Raw genomic sequence first — 15,485 nt, 5'->3', positions numbered from 1 at the left:
GACCAACATGTGCAGAAAACTGAAGGTAAAAACAATAATTTTAGATAAAATGATAGGCTTAACATTGTCTTGAAATCTAGGTATGGAAACTACGATACAAGGCATACAGGAGCCAGCAACTAGGGTACTAAAAGGAAATCTGGACAGTATCAGTATCAGTATCAGCAGCTCAAGGAGGCGTAACTGCGTTCAGTCAAATCCATATACGCTACACCACATCTGCCAAGCAGATGCCTGAGCAGCAGCATAATCCAGCATGCTTAGTCAGGCCTTGAGAAAAAAAGATATAATAATAATAATAATAATAATAGTAATAGAATAAATAAAAAAAGAATAAAATAAATTTGAAAAAAAAGAGAAGATAATAAGAGTAATAGTAATAATGATAATAATAATAATGGTATTTTTAAGAATCTGGACAGAAAATCCATATATTAAAACTGGACACTGCATCATAATCCTGGTGAGCTAACTGAATAATTCATGATACACTGTTATAGATAATAATCCAAGTCCAGGTATCTTCGTTTTCCATAAAGAAGTTGAAGAACCTTTTGTTTCCGTTTAACTTTTAAACTTCAAGAATTATTTGTACTTGGAGTAGGGCGTTTTTGCGTGTGTGTATTGTACTTATTAAACGTTTAAAAAAGAAAGAAAAAAAAAAAGAGTAAATGCCCATGATAGCCAGTTTGTTCTTCCAATGGGGAGGATAGTATGCACAGCAAGTGACAGCTGTTTCACACTCTGAAGTATGAGTGTGATTGCGCGCGCGCGCGTGTGTGTGTGTGTGTGTGTGTGTGTGTGACAACTCATGACAATCACGTGTAGAGTTCTGTTTTGTGCATGCCTTTCCCAAGTTAGCTTCCCCAAATGGCCTGTCATTTTTGTGTACGTAAGTACTGGATTTACGTTTATTCCATGCAGTCGTGGAGTCATGTTTCTGTCACTGCAAAGCAGTGGTTCAGGCCACTCGGTATTGTCAGTGACACTTCTCGAGGCTTTGCGCCGGAGGCCTTCTTGGAAGAAGGTCTAGACTGGTTCCATTTCAGATAAATCAGCATAGTTAAAGAGTAGTAAGCAAATCTGAGTCAGAAGTGTCAAATAGCCTTTTCTGAACGATTGAGGAATGCTGAATCCTTTTTTTTTTTTTATTTGACATGAGCAAATTTGCGTCGTTCATGAGATATAAAAGATTATTCAAAATGACGTCAACGCAAACCTGTCATGCTATACCACGCGTTGCATACAATGAAACCATTTTTTCATTCCAAGAATTTCTGTCATTACCAGCAGTTTTCAGGAAAATAAGGATGAATTAGTGTGTGACATGACACTATTTCAATGACAGGCAAGAAACAATGATGAAAATAGACACGTTTCGGAAATGGAAAACGACAGTATGCCTTCAGTCATAATTACACTGATTTGCAGCCTTTCCAATAAAACTGAAAGAAAGATAATTCAGCTTCATAAGAATCGACCTTTTCAGTTGCAGTGGTGTACAAGCAAGCAAATAAAAGGATGCTTCAGTTTTTGACATTCCTTAATTTTAAAGATCAGTAACGTAAGTAACGATAACGAGAACAGGCAGGTTTCCAAGGCAGAACACTAGCTCATACTGTCAAACACAGTCACATTGATTAACAGATTGTAAAAGGTAAAAAAGAAGAAAATAAAACCACAAAAAGAAAACAATCTATTTCAGATTCATTTGAAAGGACCTTTTCATTTAAAAAAAACAAAAAAAAAACCCCCAAAACAACAACTTATTTTGTCAATCAGTTTAACACTGATTTGCAGCATGAAAAATTGAAACAAAAACAAAACAAAACCATTCAAATGAGCTTCATCAGAACTGTCATTTTCATGTGCAGATTTCCGTTCAGCTTATATGTCTCAGCTTTCTGTCAGCTTGTGCTCATGTGTACTCAAAATTCAACCTTTGAACTGTAGTAGCACAGTGCAGTCAGTCACTGAACACTACCTCAGTCATCCACGTTTGTATCAGTAATCATTTCTGCAGACGTCTCCACTTGTTCTGCAGATACATGTGGAAGTACATAGGAGTCTCTTCCTCCTGCAGTTGCAGTTGCTGCTTCTGCACTGTGTGGTACACTAGCAGGTGGTAGGTTCGTTGTACGACCCTGACAACGAGGGCAAAGAGGTCAAGGTTGGAACCAGAGCACTACTCTGAATTCTTCATCCCATAGTCTCTGGTGTGGGCAGTTCAGTCTGTTTGTCTGTCTCCATACTGATGTTTGATAGTGTGTCCACTTGATGTGGAAGGACAAAGCATCATGAGTTGGGGGTATGGTCTCCAGCAGGTGGTCCTAAGCATCTTTGGGTTCACCTGGCACTGTCCACAGAATCTGTTACGTAAACCTTGTAGACTTTACCTTTTGAAAAGGCACAGTTTGGACACAAATCAGCTAAAGAACTATAGACCTGTCTCTAACCTTTCTTTCATTTCTAAAATCATTGAAAAAGTTGTGTTACATCAGGTCCAGGAACATCTTGATGAAAACGGCCTGCTTGAAACTTGTCAGTCAGCTTATCGGAAAAGCCATAGCACAAAAACAGCCCTTCTTTCGGTCACAGATAGTCTCCTCTCAAACACAGACAGAAGACTTACATCTGTGGTGGCATTTTTACATCTGTCAGCGGCATTTGATACAATTGACCACCAAATTCTTATCAATTATCTTAGCACTACCTTTGGCATTAAATCTACTGCTTTAAAATGTTTTCTTCAAAAGCTTATCTTTCAAATCGTCAACTCAAGCTTAAAGTAAAACATAGCACCTCTAAGATAATTTCTCTTGCTTTGGTGTCCCTTGGGGATCAGTCTCAGGGCCTCTCTTGTTCAATTTGTACACTCAGCCTTTGTCTGACCTCTTCAAAAGTGTGTGTGTGTGTGTGTGTGTGTGTGTGTGTGTGTGTGTGTGTGTGTGTGTGTGTGTGTGTGTGTGTGTGTGTGTGTGTGCAGTTGACGGAAACTGGGGCAGCTGGGGGCCATACATGGAGTGTAGTGTCACGTGCGGGGACGGAATCAAGTCACGAACCCGTCAGTGTGACAACCCTGCCCCTACGAATGGCGGCAGCCCTTGCTCCGGTTCCTCCACAGATAACACAGAATGCACAGCAGGCTCCCCTTGTCCAGGTATGATATGTATGATATGTAAGGCATCCTGTCATTGTTGTGTCATATACGCTGGCAACTGATTCAGACGAACAATTGGTATACAGAACCCTCATTGGTGAATCCCCGCCCCCGCTCTTCCCTTCCCTTTACTCGCAGCCACTCGTTCAGCTGGAAGTCATACAAGGAATAACTCATTGAGTATGATTTCTGGACACCTAATCTCCAATTTTTTAGAAGACAAGAGAGGCAAGGCCTTCAAAACTCACTTGTGATTACCATAAATATGCAGATGACACAGAATTACATCAGCCAAATACCTGGGTGTATATCTCGATCAAACCTTAACTATGAACGACCAAATTTCATTCTTGAGTTGCTTATGTAATTTTCATATCTGAAGGCTAGCCTCAGTCAGACCCTACATAACAGGAAAAAATATGGCTCAGTTGGTTTCCTCTTTTGTCCTGTCCAGACTGGATTACTGCAATTCCACTCTTGCAGGTTTACCATCTTCCTCCATCAACAGATTACAGAAAATTCAGAACAATGCTGCACGACCGGTTCTCGCCAAAAAGAAATCTGATCATGTTACACCTCTGCTGATTCGGTTACACTGGCTTCCGATTGAGTCCCGAGTCTAACAGACTCAATGAACCTCATACAGAAAATTGAAAACGGAATGGGAAGCCCAGAGTGGCATAAGGCAATGCGCAACTTTCAGATTAAAAAACTCACATGGTCATACTGCCCGGGACATGCAGGTGTTAAGGGAAATGAGCGAGCTGACAGACTTGCTGGTAACGCAACACCAACGAGCGGCCTACATCTAGGAAAATCGGAAATTCTCAGAAAAGTCAAAGAATACCAAAAAGAACAGGTACAAGGCCATCACACCATCGATCGCCTCAAAGAAATAAAAGCAGAGAGAGGGAGCGGCCGAAAGTCTAACATGAAAGGTAGAGCACGATGCTTTGCAAATCAAACAAATATCGGCATCATTTCCAAACCAACATTGCGCAAATTTCTTCAAAACGGAACAGAGTCTCTGTGGGCCTTTCCAAATACAATAGACTGAGCAACACACTAGACGCCACGTTCTTGGCATCAGAGATCTTTTCCCATCCCTCTTGGCAGCCTCTGTGCGTGTGCGTGTGTGGATGTGTGTGTTTGTGTGGATGTGTGGGTCTGTGTTTTTGAGTGCGTTTGTGAATGCGCGAGAGTGTAAGTGTACACAAGTGTCAGGAGAGATCTGTGTACGGGTGTGTGTGTATATATATATATATATATATATATATATATATCTTTGTATATATGTGTGGGGGTTGGGGGTGGGAGATATGGGCGTATATGTGTGTGCTTGTACAAGTAAGTGTTCATCTCTGTGAGTGTGTGTTTGCGTGCGTGTGTGTGTGTGTGTGTGTGTGTGTGCCGTGGAAGCTGCGATACGTAGGCTAGAAATGAGTGTGTGGAGGAGGGGGTTGGAGGAGGTGCAAGGTAATGTGTGTGTGTGTGTGTGTGTGTGTTGGAGCTCATGTACGTTTATATGTATTTGACTGTACTTTCATATCTGTGAAACTGCATGTTTGGTGCATTTCTGTTATGCATGTGTGGGTGTATGTGTGAATGTGTGTCGTCATATTTTACATTCATTCGCTTAATTATCACCATTGTTGTCTTATTTATTTATTTATTTATTTTTTATTATTATCATTTTATTAGTATTACTATTATTATTACTACTACCTTTTTCTATATTATAATTATTATTTATTTATTTATTTATTTATTTATGTAAGCTTATCTATTATTTATTCCCCCCCCCCCCCCTTTTTTTTTTTTTTTTTTTTTTTTTTTTTTTTTTTTTTTTTTTCTCAAGGCCTGACTAAGCGCGTTGGGTTACGCTGCTGGTCAGGCATCTGCTTGGCAGATGTGGTGTAGCGTATATGGTTTGTCCGAGCGCAGTGACGCCTCCTTGAGCAACTGAAACTGAAACTGAAACTGAGTCCCGAATTCACTATAAGTTAGCAACACTCGCCTTCAAACATTTTGACAAGTCTCTTCCATTGTATCTCTCCACTGTATTGGAAACATATGAACCACACAGAACATTAAGACCCAGTTCTGAAAAGCTGCTTAAAGTTCTAAGGACTAATCTGAAATGCGCTGGAAATAGGTCTTTCAGAGCTCAGGTTCCCCGAGTGTGGAACTCTCTTACTTCATCTCTTAAAAATGCCTCTGATCTACATTCGTTTAAGTCAGATCTGAAAACTTACCTTTTCCGTAAGCATTTTTTGTTCTGGACGGAACGGTTAAACCAAGGTATGCCTGTTAACAAGTAATTTTGTACTAGTATTTTTGTAGTCTTGTTTAAATGCATTGTGTATTTTACGTAGTTTTGGTCTTAGATGTGATGGCATTTTTTCTATCTGGTTATTTTTAATGGGCGTGTGTGTGTGTGTGTGTGTGTGTGTGTGTGTGTGTGTGTGTGTGTGTGTGTGCGTTTTCTATGAAGCGCAATTTGTTTTCATCTAAGCCTTATTTACTTCATAGCTTTTATAATCTGATTCATCTCTTAAATGTGCTTTTTCATTCAGGTGAACAAACTGGGTGTTTTCCATTTTCAGATGGCGGTTGATGTGTTTTTAAAGGCATGTTTATAGTCAACTGGATGACGTAAGGCGCCTTGAGCAGCATTGGTGCTGGATATCACACCATAGAAAAACTATGTATTATTATTATTTTACAGATGAAGGTTTCTGCAGCAGCAGAGGTTTGGTCACAAAGGCAGCCTTTGCCGAGATTTGACAGGAGGTCGTGATTTTTGTTGTAAACATTCCAGCAGGATTTCTTGGTGTGACTAGCCAAGAAAGAAGTGGTGTCAGATCCTGTCAACGAGTGAAAAGCTGGCAAGCTGCCAAGGTCATGAGCATCAAACTGAGCTGCCACTGAGTTACTGAGAGTATTTTGGTTTTTTGGAGGTGCCAGCCTTCACCGAGATCTGTGGCCATGACATGTTTGCAAAGTAGCCATCAGAATCACCAGCACATCGGTGTCACGAGCAGCAACTACGATGCTGGATGCTCGGCTCTTGACACTGTGCAGTACAATGCACGTGTCAGCTTCCTCATGGTGCCCCGTCAGTTCCTTGGTATTGAGTCAGGGGTGGAAGACTCATCCTGTTCTTTGTTGCTGAATCCTCCTGCAACAACAATGGTCTTGTCTGCAGGTACCTTTATAAGCAGCTGCTGGGACATGAATCTCGCCAAGTCGCCTTTGTTTGCTGGATGTGTGATGAAGTTGTCCCATTTCTGCGGGAGAGGCACACTTTTGTCCTGAATCTCTCTTCTCACAGGCACTGCTTTCTTTCCCCATTTCTTCCTTGTGCTGCTTGTGATGGACAGGTCGTGGTATCTGTCAAGAATGATGTCATTGTGATATAATGCAGCTCCAACTTGTAGTAATGATGTGACAAAAATGTCAGCAAGGTCTCCAAAGTGTTTTGCTTTAGGTGGTTTCCCTGGAGCCAGAACATGCGCCTACCCATCGACAATAAGTATTCCTTCTTCACCAACGTCTGCAGCCTCAACACCCTGAGGCCAAGGTGTGTCACCAATCAGTGAATCTGACAGGAGGGACTTTTGGCCTGATCGTATATCACCGTTCTTTTGTGCAAGGGCAGGAGGGAGAGACATCAGCTCATGCTTCAGTATTTCCTCCAGATGGACATCCCTTCCAGCCTGGAAAGCAGTGATGAGACGCTGCGGGAACTTCCTGTCTGCTTGGACTACTTTCATTGCAGTTGTTGTGGACTCCTTATGCTCCACTTCAAAGAAAGATGAGAAAGTCAAAGGCTTATTCTTTGGAAATGTGTCTCTGAAAGAGATTATCCGGTTGATGCCAGCGAAAAGCCTTTCTTCTATAAACTGTATCAGCTGATCTTGGCCTTTCTGGTGAGCCGTCAGCAGGTCATCTTCAATGTTCTTTGTGACAAAGTCCTTTGTGGCAGTGTTCTGCCAAAATAGACATTAAGACTAGTTTTGACGTTGAGAATCGCTTATATATATATGTCAGCAGTTTTTATTCCATTGCCTGTGATTTGCTTATTGTTGTGATGACAGTTGTCTATCTTCCCGATATGTATGCATGCATGCGTGTAAAAAAAGAAGTGAGGGAGGGGGTGAGGGGAGAAGTGTGTGTGTGTGTGTGTGTGTGTGTGTGTGTGTGTGTGTGTGTGTGTGTGTGTGTGTGTGTGTGTGTGTGTGCGCGTGCTCAGTGTTATTGTTTTGCCGCAGAGGGGCGTGAAAAGAGTTTTACATGCTTTGGCAGTGTTGACTCTTCAACTGTGATTTCATGTTTTTAAATGTTATAATTATCTTACTGAATATTTTCATTTTATATCAATGAAATGTTTCACTTTATCTTAAAATGTATTTTTTCTTTTCTTACCTTAATGTTTTATTTTAACATGATAGTTAATATGTATGCTGTGATCAAGGAAGGGTGTGCCAGTTGCTCATTCGTTTTTTCGGGTTTATCTGTTGATGAGCATTTGTCTTTTTAAATGTTATTATTATCTTACTGAATATTCTCCTTTTTATAATGATTGAAACGTACACATATGCTCGCGCGCGTGCGCGCGCACGCACGCTCAACACGCAGGCACACACACGCGTGCGCGCGCGTGCGCACTCACAAAACGATGCATGTACACGCATGGACACACACGTAACACACACACAGTTGTTACACTCTGAATCATAATGTAATAGTATCTTACCCACATGTTTTTCTTTTTACATAATAATTGATGTGTGCATGGTGATAAGTGAAGGATGTGCTGACGGGCATTTTATTTTAAGTGAGCCTAAAGAAAATTTTCTGTTTTTGGTTGAAGCAGATAATAAAGTATTTTGAATTGAATTGAATTGAATTGAATTTGGCATGATATTTAGCATGACCTTGTTTTGATGGGAGATTAAGCTGATCGTGAGGTAGTTCCTGGACAGCTGTAAGTTTATTTTTATGGTGAGGATGATGACCAACGACTGTACTCATGGTATCGGCCATTCAGCCAACCAGACCAATATACGCAACAGCAATTTACTGTGTGTGTGTGTGTGTGTGTGTGTGTGTGTTTGTGTGAAGTTGATGGAAACTGGGGTAGCTGGGGGCCATACGGAGTGTGTAGCGTCACGTGTGGGGAAGGAACCAAGTCACGAACCCGTGAGTGTGACAACCCTGCCCCTCAACATGGAGGAAACACTTGTTATGGTCCTGGTACAGACAGTGTTCAGTGCAACACAGCTGCATGTCCCAGTAAGTGTTTTGGTGACTGTCAAGATTGGCTCTTAACTGTTGCATTTAATGCACATAAGTCATCTTGATTTTGAAAATAATTTCTGTCACCACGAATCAAAATTCTAAAATTGCATGAATATGAAAACATGGTTGGTGGTGGTGAGAGCGTGCTTATGTATGCATGCGTGTGTGTGTGTGTGCGCGTGTGAGCGCGTGTGTGTGTGTTCATCTTGGGTGTATACAATGATATATAAAATAATCAATCATTTTGTATGTCAATCCAATCGCTAATATTCGAGTGGATGAAACTTCAGTCCTAAGTCAGTTGAACAAAGGACTGTTTCGTTGAAGATGTCAAGAGGTGGAGACATTAGTTTTTATGAATGCTTCTATAAGCAACAGGGATAACTGCTGCTACACGGCATCTTTGGTTGATAGAACGCATCATAGTCAAATTGAAACTTTTTTTCTGAGGGTGTATGTGTGCGCGCCTGCGTGCGTGCGTCCGTGTATGTATGTGTCTCTGTGTGTCTGTGTGTGGGGGCACGCATGTGTGCATGTGTGTGTGTGTGTGTCTGTGTGTTTCTGTGTGCGTGTGTGCGCTTGTATGTGTGTGTGTGTGTGTGTCTGTGTGTTTGTATGTGTGTACGTGTCGTGTATGCACGTGTGCCCATGTGTGTGTGTGTATGTATGTGTGTGTGTGTGTATGTCTGAGTGGACTTTCGTGTTCGCATGTGTGTGTGTGTGTGTGTGTGTGCAGTTGACGGAAACTGGGGTAGCTGGGGGCCATACGAACCGTGTAGCGTCACGTGCGGGGAAGGAAGCAAGTCACGAACCCGTCAGTGTGACAGCCCTGCCCCTCAAAATGGCGGAAACATTTGTTCCGGTTCTGACTTGAACAGTGTTCAGTGCAACATAGCTGCATGTCCCAGTAAGTTCTTTGGCTGTTGTCAGGCATGGACTGCACAAGCGTTCTTAACTGTGTCATTGTCCTTGAGTCACCGTAATTTGAAAATTGTGACCACAAAAATATTCTTTTATTGAGAACATTTATTTGCATTGTAAGGATCACTTGTGTTACACAAATATTGTGGGATGTGAGTGTGTGAATATATGAAAATAATTTGTTTATGTAAGTATGCATGTATGTATGTGTTATGCATGAATACATATATGTATGTATGTATGTGTGTGTGTGCGTGTGTGTACACGTGTGTGTGTGTTGTGTGTGTCATCTTCAATGTTCTTTGTGACAAAGTCCTTTGTGGCAGTGTTCTGCCAAAATAGACATTAAGACTAGTTTTGACGTTGAGAATCGCTCATATATGTATATATATATATATATATATATATATATATATATATATATATATATATATATATATATATATGGTTGTGTTTTTTGTGTTTTTTTGTTTTTTTTTGCTGCCCCATCTTCTGCACCGTTTCAGTGGCATTACTCCCACGCCGTTCATTTATATTCCCCCATACATGGTCACATCCAGGTTTGTCCGTCACAGTTCCAGCGTCGGCAGTCCACAGGGAACCATCGATGTTAGGTCACCAGGAGGCCACACACCAGAGGAGACCCTGCACTGCTGCTGAGTCACTTCGGTAGTGTTCAGTGGTGCCTGTTCTGTTTTAACGTATTAGGACACCACCTACTAAGCCCCCTACTAACGACAATAATGGCTTAGTCATTGAGCCAGACTGCGTGAGCGCCCCTCCCAGAGTGGAGACCGCCACCATGTCCCTCAAACACCAGCCCCCCATGAATCTGCCGACACTGATGACATTGACAGGACTCATCCCAGCACGGAAGTGGAGGGTTATCGAAACTGAGGTCACCATGAGAGCAGGGCATGGAAGGCCACAGACTTTGAAGCTATTTTGTTTATATTATTGACGATGAAGGAGGAGGAGGATGACAGTGATGATGACGATGTTCCTATGGAGGTCCATTTTGGTTTGGGACTGCGTGACAAGGCTGTACTCTACGCTTCCTGTCATAATGATATCCCGGCGTTAACCAGGCCCAAGAGATACAGACACTTGCAGTGTTGGTCAGGTAATTAGAGCAACACACCCAAAGACGCATCCTTGAAGTGGATGACACTCGACTGTGTGGTCCCAGTCTCCCCATTTAAGCCCACAGCACACTCAACTCTGGGTAGGAGCCGACCACGGGCCGAAAAACCCACCTCTGCTAGGATTCGAACCCGCGTCCTCACAGCCGTCAGTCCGCAACGCTAACCACTTCGCCACGGCAGCTGGTAGAATGGCTGATATATTATTTGACAATGATATGCCTGAGTATGACATACTAAGTGTAAAAAGATAAATTTTTGGACGGCGTGACATAAAATTATGCAGATTGTCATTTGCTTGAATGTTACCTAGGGGCAAAAGGTAAGAAACTGCTTTATTGTATTTCAATTTCAATTTCAATGGGATAATATCCAATACAGTATTAGTATGGTCGTCTGTTGTCAATGTGGAGGATTTCAGGAGAACTAATTTAATGCACGTTTTTTGAGGACCAGACAGCAGCCTAAGAGAGAGAGAGAGAGAGAGAGAGAGAGAGAGAGAGAGAGATCGGAAACTACGTCATTGCACATCCTCATGTGCTTGTGCATGTGTGTGCAGTTGACGGAAACTGGGGTAGCTGGGGGACATACGGACCCTGTAGCGTCACGTGCGGGACAGGAAGCAAGTCACGAACCCGTCAGTGTGACAACCCTGCCCCTATGGGCGGTGGTGAAAACTGCACTGGTTCCGCTTCAGATACTTCTGACTGCATTATGGCTGATTGTGAAGGTACATGCTTTGGATTTTTTTTCTTTTTTAATTTTTTTCTTTATTATTTTTTTTACGTAACTAACTAACCATTACTCTGCCATCAGAATGAAGTAGCCATTAAAAATTCACTCTGAAAATTCACAATCATTTGTCCAGACTTCAAAAATGCAGTCTTTTAATCAGTTTGTTCACTGTTTGCCATTCTGCCAGTTCATCTCATGATCTTTAGGATTTTGCTTTCCTTAATCTGTTGGGCTGAATGCACAGAGAGAGAGAGAGGGGTAGAGACAGTGAAGCCCAAATGTATTCTTTGCATGATGGAGGTCGATTTTTTAGATATACGTCTCCAAATGTATGTTTCTGAATGACCAACATGTAAAAACAATAATTTTAGATAAAATGATAGGTTTAACATTGTCTTGAAATCTAGGTATGGAAAGTACGATACACGGCATACAGGAGCCAGCAACTAGGGTACTAAAAGGAAATCTGGACAGTATCAGTATCAGTATCAGCAGCTGAAGCAGGCGTAACTGCGTTCAGTCAAATCCATATACGCTACACCACATCTGCCAAGCAGATGCCTGACCAGCAGCATAATCCAACACGCTTAGTCAGGCCTTGAGAAAAAAAAAGATAATAATAATAATAGTAATAGAATAAATAAAAAAGAATAAAATAAATTTGAAAAAAAGAGAAGATAATAATAGTAATAGTAATAATAATAATAATAATAATAATAATAATAATAATAATGGTATTTTTAAGGCACAAAATCTTGATAAAATCAACTCTAGGCACACAAAAAAACAAAAGATAAAAATTAAGAATCTGGACAGAAAATCCATATATTAAAACTGGACACTGCATCAGAATCCTGGTGAGCTAATTGAATAATTCATGATATGCTGTTATAGATAATAATAAAAGTCCAGGTATCTTCGTTTTCCATAAAGAAGTTGAAGAACCTTTTTTTTCCGTTTAACTTTTAAACTTCAAGAATTATTTGTGCTTGGAGTAGGACGTTTTTGCATGTGTGTATTGTACTTATTAAACGTTTAAAAAATCAAAAAAAGAGTAAATGCCCATGATAGCCAGTTTGTTCTTCCAATAAGGAGGCTAGTATGCACAGCAAGTGACAGCTGTTTCACACTGTAGAGTATGAGTATGATTGCGCGCGCGCGTACGCGCGCGCGTGTGTGTGTATGTGTGTGACAACTCATGACAATCACGTGTAGAGTTCTGTTTTGTGCATGCCTTTCCCCAGTTACCTTTCCCAAATGGCCTGTCATTTTTATGTACGTAAGTACTGGATTTACGTTTTTTCCATGCAATCGTGGAGTCATGTTTCTGTCACTGCAAAGCAGTGGTTCAGGCCACTCGGTATTGTCAGTGACACTTCTCGAGGCTTTGCACCGGCGGCCTTTTTGGAAGAAGGTCTAGACTGATTCCATTTCAGATAAATCAGCGTAGTTAAAGAGTAGTAAGCAAATCTTAGTGCAGTACTGTGCACGTGTCAGCTTCCTCATGGTGCCCCTTCAGTTCCTTGGTATTGACGTCAGGGCTGAATCCCCCTGCAACAACAATGGTCTTGTCTGCAGGTACCTTTATAAGCAGCTGCTGGGACATGAATCTCGCCAAGTCGCCTTTGTTTGCTGCATGTGTGATGAAGTTGTCCCATTTCTGAGGGAGAGGCACACTTTTGTCCTGAATCTCTCTTCTCACAGGCACTGCTTTCTTTCCCCGTTTCTTCATTGTGCTGCTCGCGATGGACAGGTCGTGGTATCTGTCAAAAATGATGTCAGTACAACATAATGCAGCTCCAACTTGTAGTCATGATGTGACAAAAATGTCAGCAAGGTCTCCAAAGTGTTTTCCTTTAGGTGGTTTCCCAAGAGCAAGAACATGCACCTGCCCATCGACAATAAGTATTCCTTCTTCACCAACGTCTGCAGCCTCAACACCCTGAGGCCAAGGTGTGTCACCAATCAGTGAATCTGACAGGAGGGACTTTTGGCCTGATCGTATATCACCGTTCTTTTGTGCAAGGGCAGGAGGGAGAGACATCAACTCATGCTTCAGTATTTCCTCCAGATGGACATCCCTTCCAGCCTGGAAAGCAGTGATGAGACGCTACAGGAACTTCCTGTCTGCTTGGACTACTTTCATTGCAGTTGTTGTGGACTCCTTATGCTCCACTTCGAAGAAAGATGAGAAAGTCAGAGGCTTATTCTTTGGAAATGTGTCGTCTGAAAGAGATCGTCCTGTTGATGCCAGCCAAAAGCCTTTCTTCTATAAACTGTATCAGCTGATCTTGGTCTTTCTGGTGAGCCATCAGCAGGTCATCTTCAATGTTCTTTGTGACAAAGTCCTTTGTGGCAATATTCTGCAGTTCTGAACTAGAATCAGACAAGAACGACTTGAAGGACTAAAATGTGTTAAGGAGATTGTCTTCATCCTTCAGATCAAGTTGTTTTTTTCCTGGATGGGTTGCACTTGTTGTGAGTGAATGCTTTGCCTCATCCATTGCTGTGCACCAGCTTGGTCTCACTGACCAGGTGAGATCTCAGATGAAGGAGAAAGCCCACCTGCTCAAGGCTGACACCGTCTTTGTGATAGCAACGATGCCACCACCTTTCTTGCCAATGCCATTCAGCCACTCCTGGCTCTGTCCAGGTCTGCTTGGTTGAAGTTCTGAGCTGATCTTTTCACAAGGAAATTGCCACTCTCATACTCTGCCTTCACTGGATCTGGGAGTTGATTCATCTCACTGATGTAGATGGTGCTCCATCATCTGGCATAGTTGGTAAGATTATACCTGAAAAAGAATGGAAGCATCAACTTGAAGGCATGCAGGTGAAGCTGCCACAGGCCATCTCTCTGTGCTCTGGCAGGATCTGGAGGATCTCCACATTTGGATGTAGGTCCACCAGAACTGGAAGTTAGGGTTGCCATTGTTGGCCACAAAGGCGTCAACTGCATCTTTGAAATCTTTGCTTGCAAGTATAGCAAACAGGTCATCTGTTTCATTGGACATTCAACAATCCGCGCATGCACCCGAGTTACTAAACACCGGCTGACGTTAACAATAAAGAGCCAAAGGTGGTGCAGGCAAGTCATTGGGTAACCATTGGCAACAGAGGCAAATACAGATTTTGGTCCACCCGTGATCCAGCTGTCGGCCATGTTTTTTGGTGGGTTGCCATGTGAACAGCGGCAAGATACAGCTTGTAAAAATAATGGTTTAATTGGATTCAGGGCGTCCTTTTCCCCCAAAAAAGGTGTGTATGACAACTCTGACTCTCCGATGCCTATGGGTGTTTGATTTCCTGAAAATGGAACCAGTCTAGTTGTGCTGTGTGTTAGTTTGGGGCTTGTTGCCTGTCGGCACCCTTGTGTGGGGATTGCTTTTCCTCCGGGTGGCCAAATTTTATGTTCTGTGTGCTCCAGCTAAGAGGGTAGGAGTACCCTGCTTGACATGTGTCGTCTCTGTTTTTGTTTCCAGCATCAGGGTAGTAGTACCCGGTTGGTCCATGTGTTTCACTATTCAGATAGTACACTGCAGTTTGAACTTGTCAGTTTTCGGTTACAAGTGTTTCTTTGTGCGTTCACCATATTCTGTTTTGAAGATGGTAGACTGCTACAGTTGATTTTGTTCACTGGGAGGTGGGGCAAATGCTTGAGAAATCAGGCTTACTTTGCTCTCCTCTATTGTGATAGAAGTATTTTAAACATAACTTTTTGAAGATATGGTGATACTGTGAGTTATAGTATCATGCCATCATTTAAAAAGCTTAAGGAAGAATCAACAACATTTTCTACAAAGCAGTTACAAGTAACTGATACACAATCTTTGTCCCAAAATGGTGAATGGGCAGAAAAATCTCCCCCTATCAACCATTTTTCATTATCTTGAACATTATGTAACCATTCCGTATTAAGTTCGTTTGGTCCTCTAGGTACGTACACAGAGAAGACACGAAGAGTAAGGTGATCACTGAATTTATCGCGTGCCACGCATGAATGGAAATCAAGAGTAGAATTAGGTGCTGGTGGAGAGCATACACTGTACTCAGTCCCTTCTTGGATATATATGGCTGCACTAATTTTTGTGGCAGTATCAACCTGCTGGTGCACAGGTGGGTAATAATATCCTGGAAGCTTGGGTAAGGTATTCTTCACATTTAGGGATTGTAATGTAAGTGTTTGCCAAATGTTGAATGAGATATGGCAAATTTGTGGAAAT

General features: G+C 41.9%; 1 protein-coding gene across 14 annotated transcripts in view; it reads left to right on the top strand.

Annotated features, from left to right (window-relative positions):
• Positions 1–15,485, top strand: part of LOC143302101 (SCO-spondin-like) — a 94,282-nt gene that overhangs the window by 30,916 nt on the left and 47,881 nt on the right. For 11 of the 14 annotated variants that reach the window (XM_076616629.1, XM_076616620.1, XM_076616624.1 and 8 more), the window contains exons 13-16: positions 2,987–3,160; positions 8,288–8,458; positions 9,201–9,371; positions 11,087–11,257. In XM_076616629.1, coding sequence (XP_076472744.1) covers positions 2,987–3,160; positions 8,288–8,458; positions 9,201–9,371; positions 11,087–11,257 — 687 coding nt within the window. The remainder of the gene's footprint in view (positions 1–2,986; positions 3,161–8,287; positions 8,459–9,200; positions 9,372–11,086; positions 11,258–15,485) is intronic. The other 3 variants (XM_076616622.1, XM_076616625.1, XM_076616634.1) reach the window with 3 other exon arrangements.

This window comes from Babylonia areolata, chromosome 28 (assembly GCF_041734735.1).
Source record: "Babylonia areolata isolate BAREFJ2019XMU chromosome 28, ASM4173473v1, whole genome shotgun sequence".
NCBI classification, from domain to species: domain Eukaryota; kingdom Metazoa; phylum Mollusca; class Gastropoda; order Neogastropoda; family Buccinidae; genus Babylonia; species Babylonia areolata.
The sequence above is the reverse complement of the archived record's forward strand: the minus strand, read 5'-3'. Positions and strand labels throughout refer to the sequence as shown.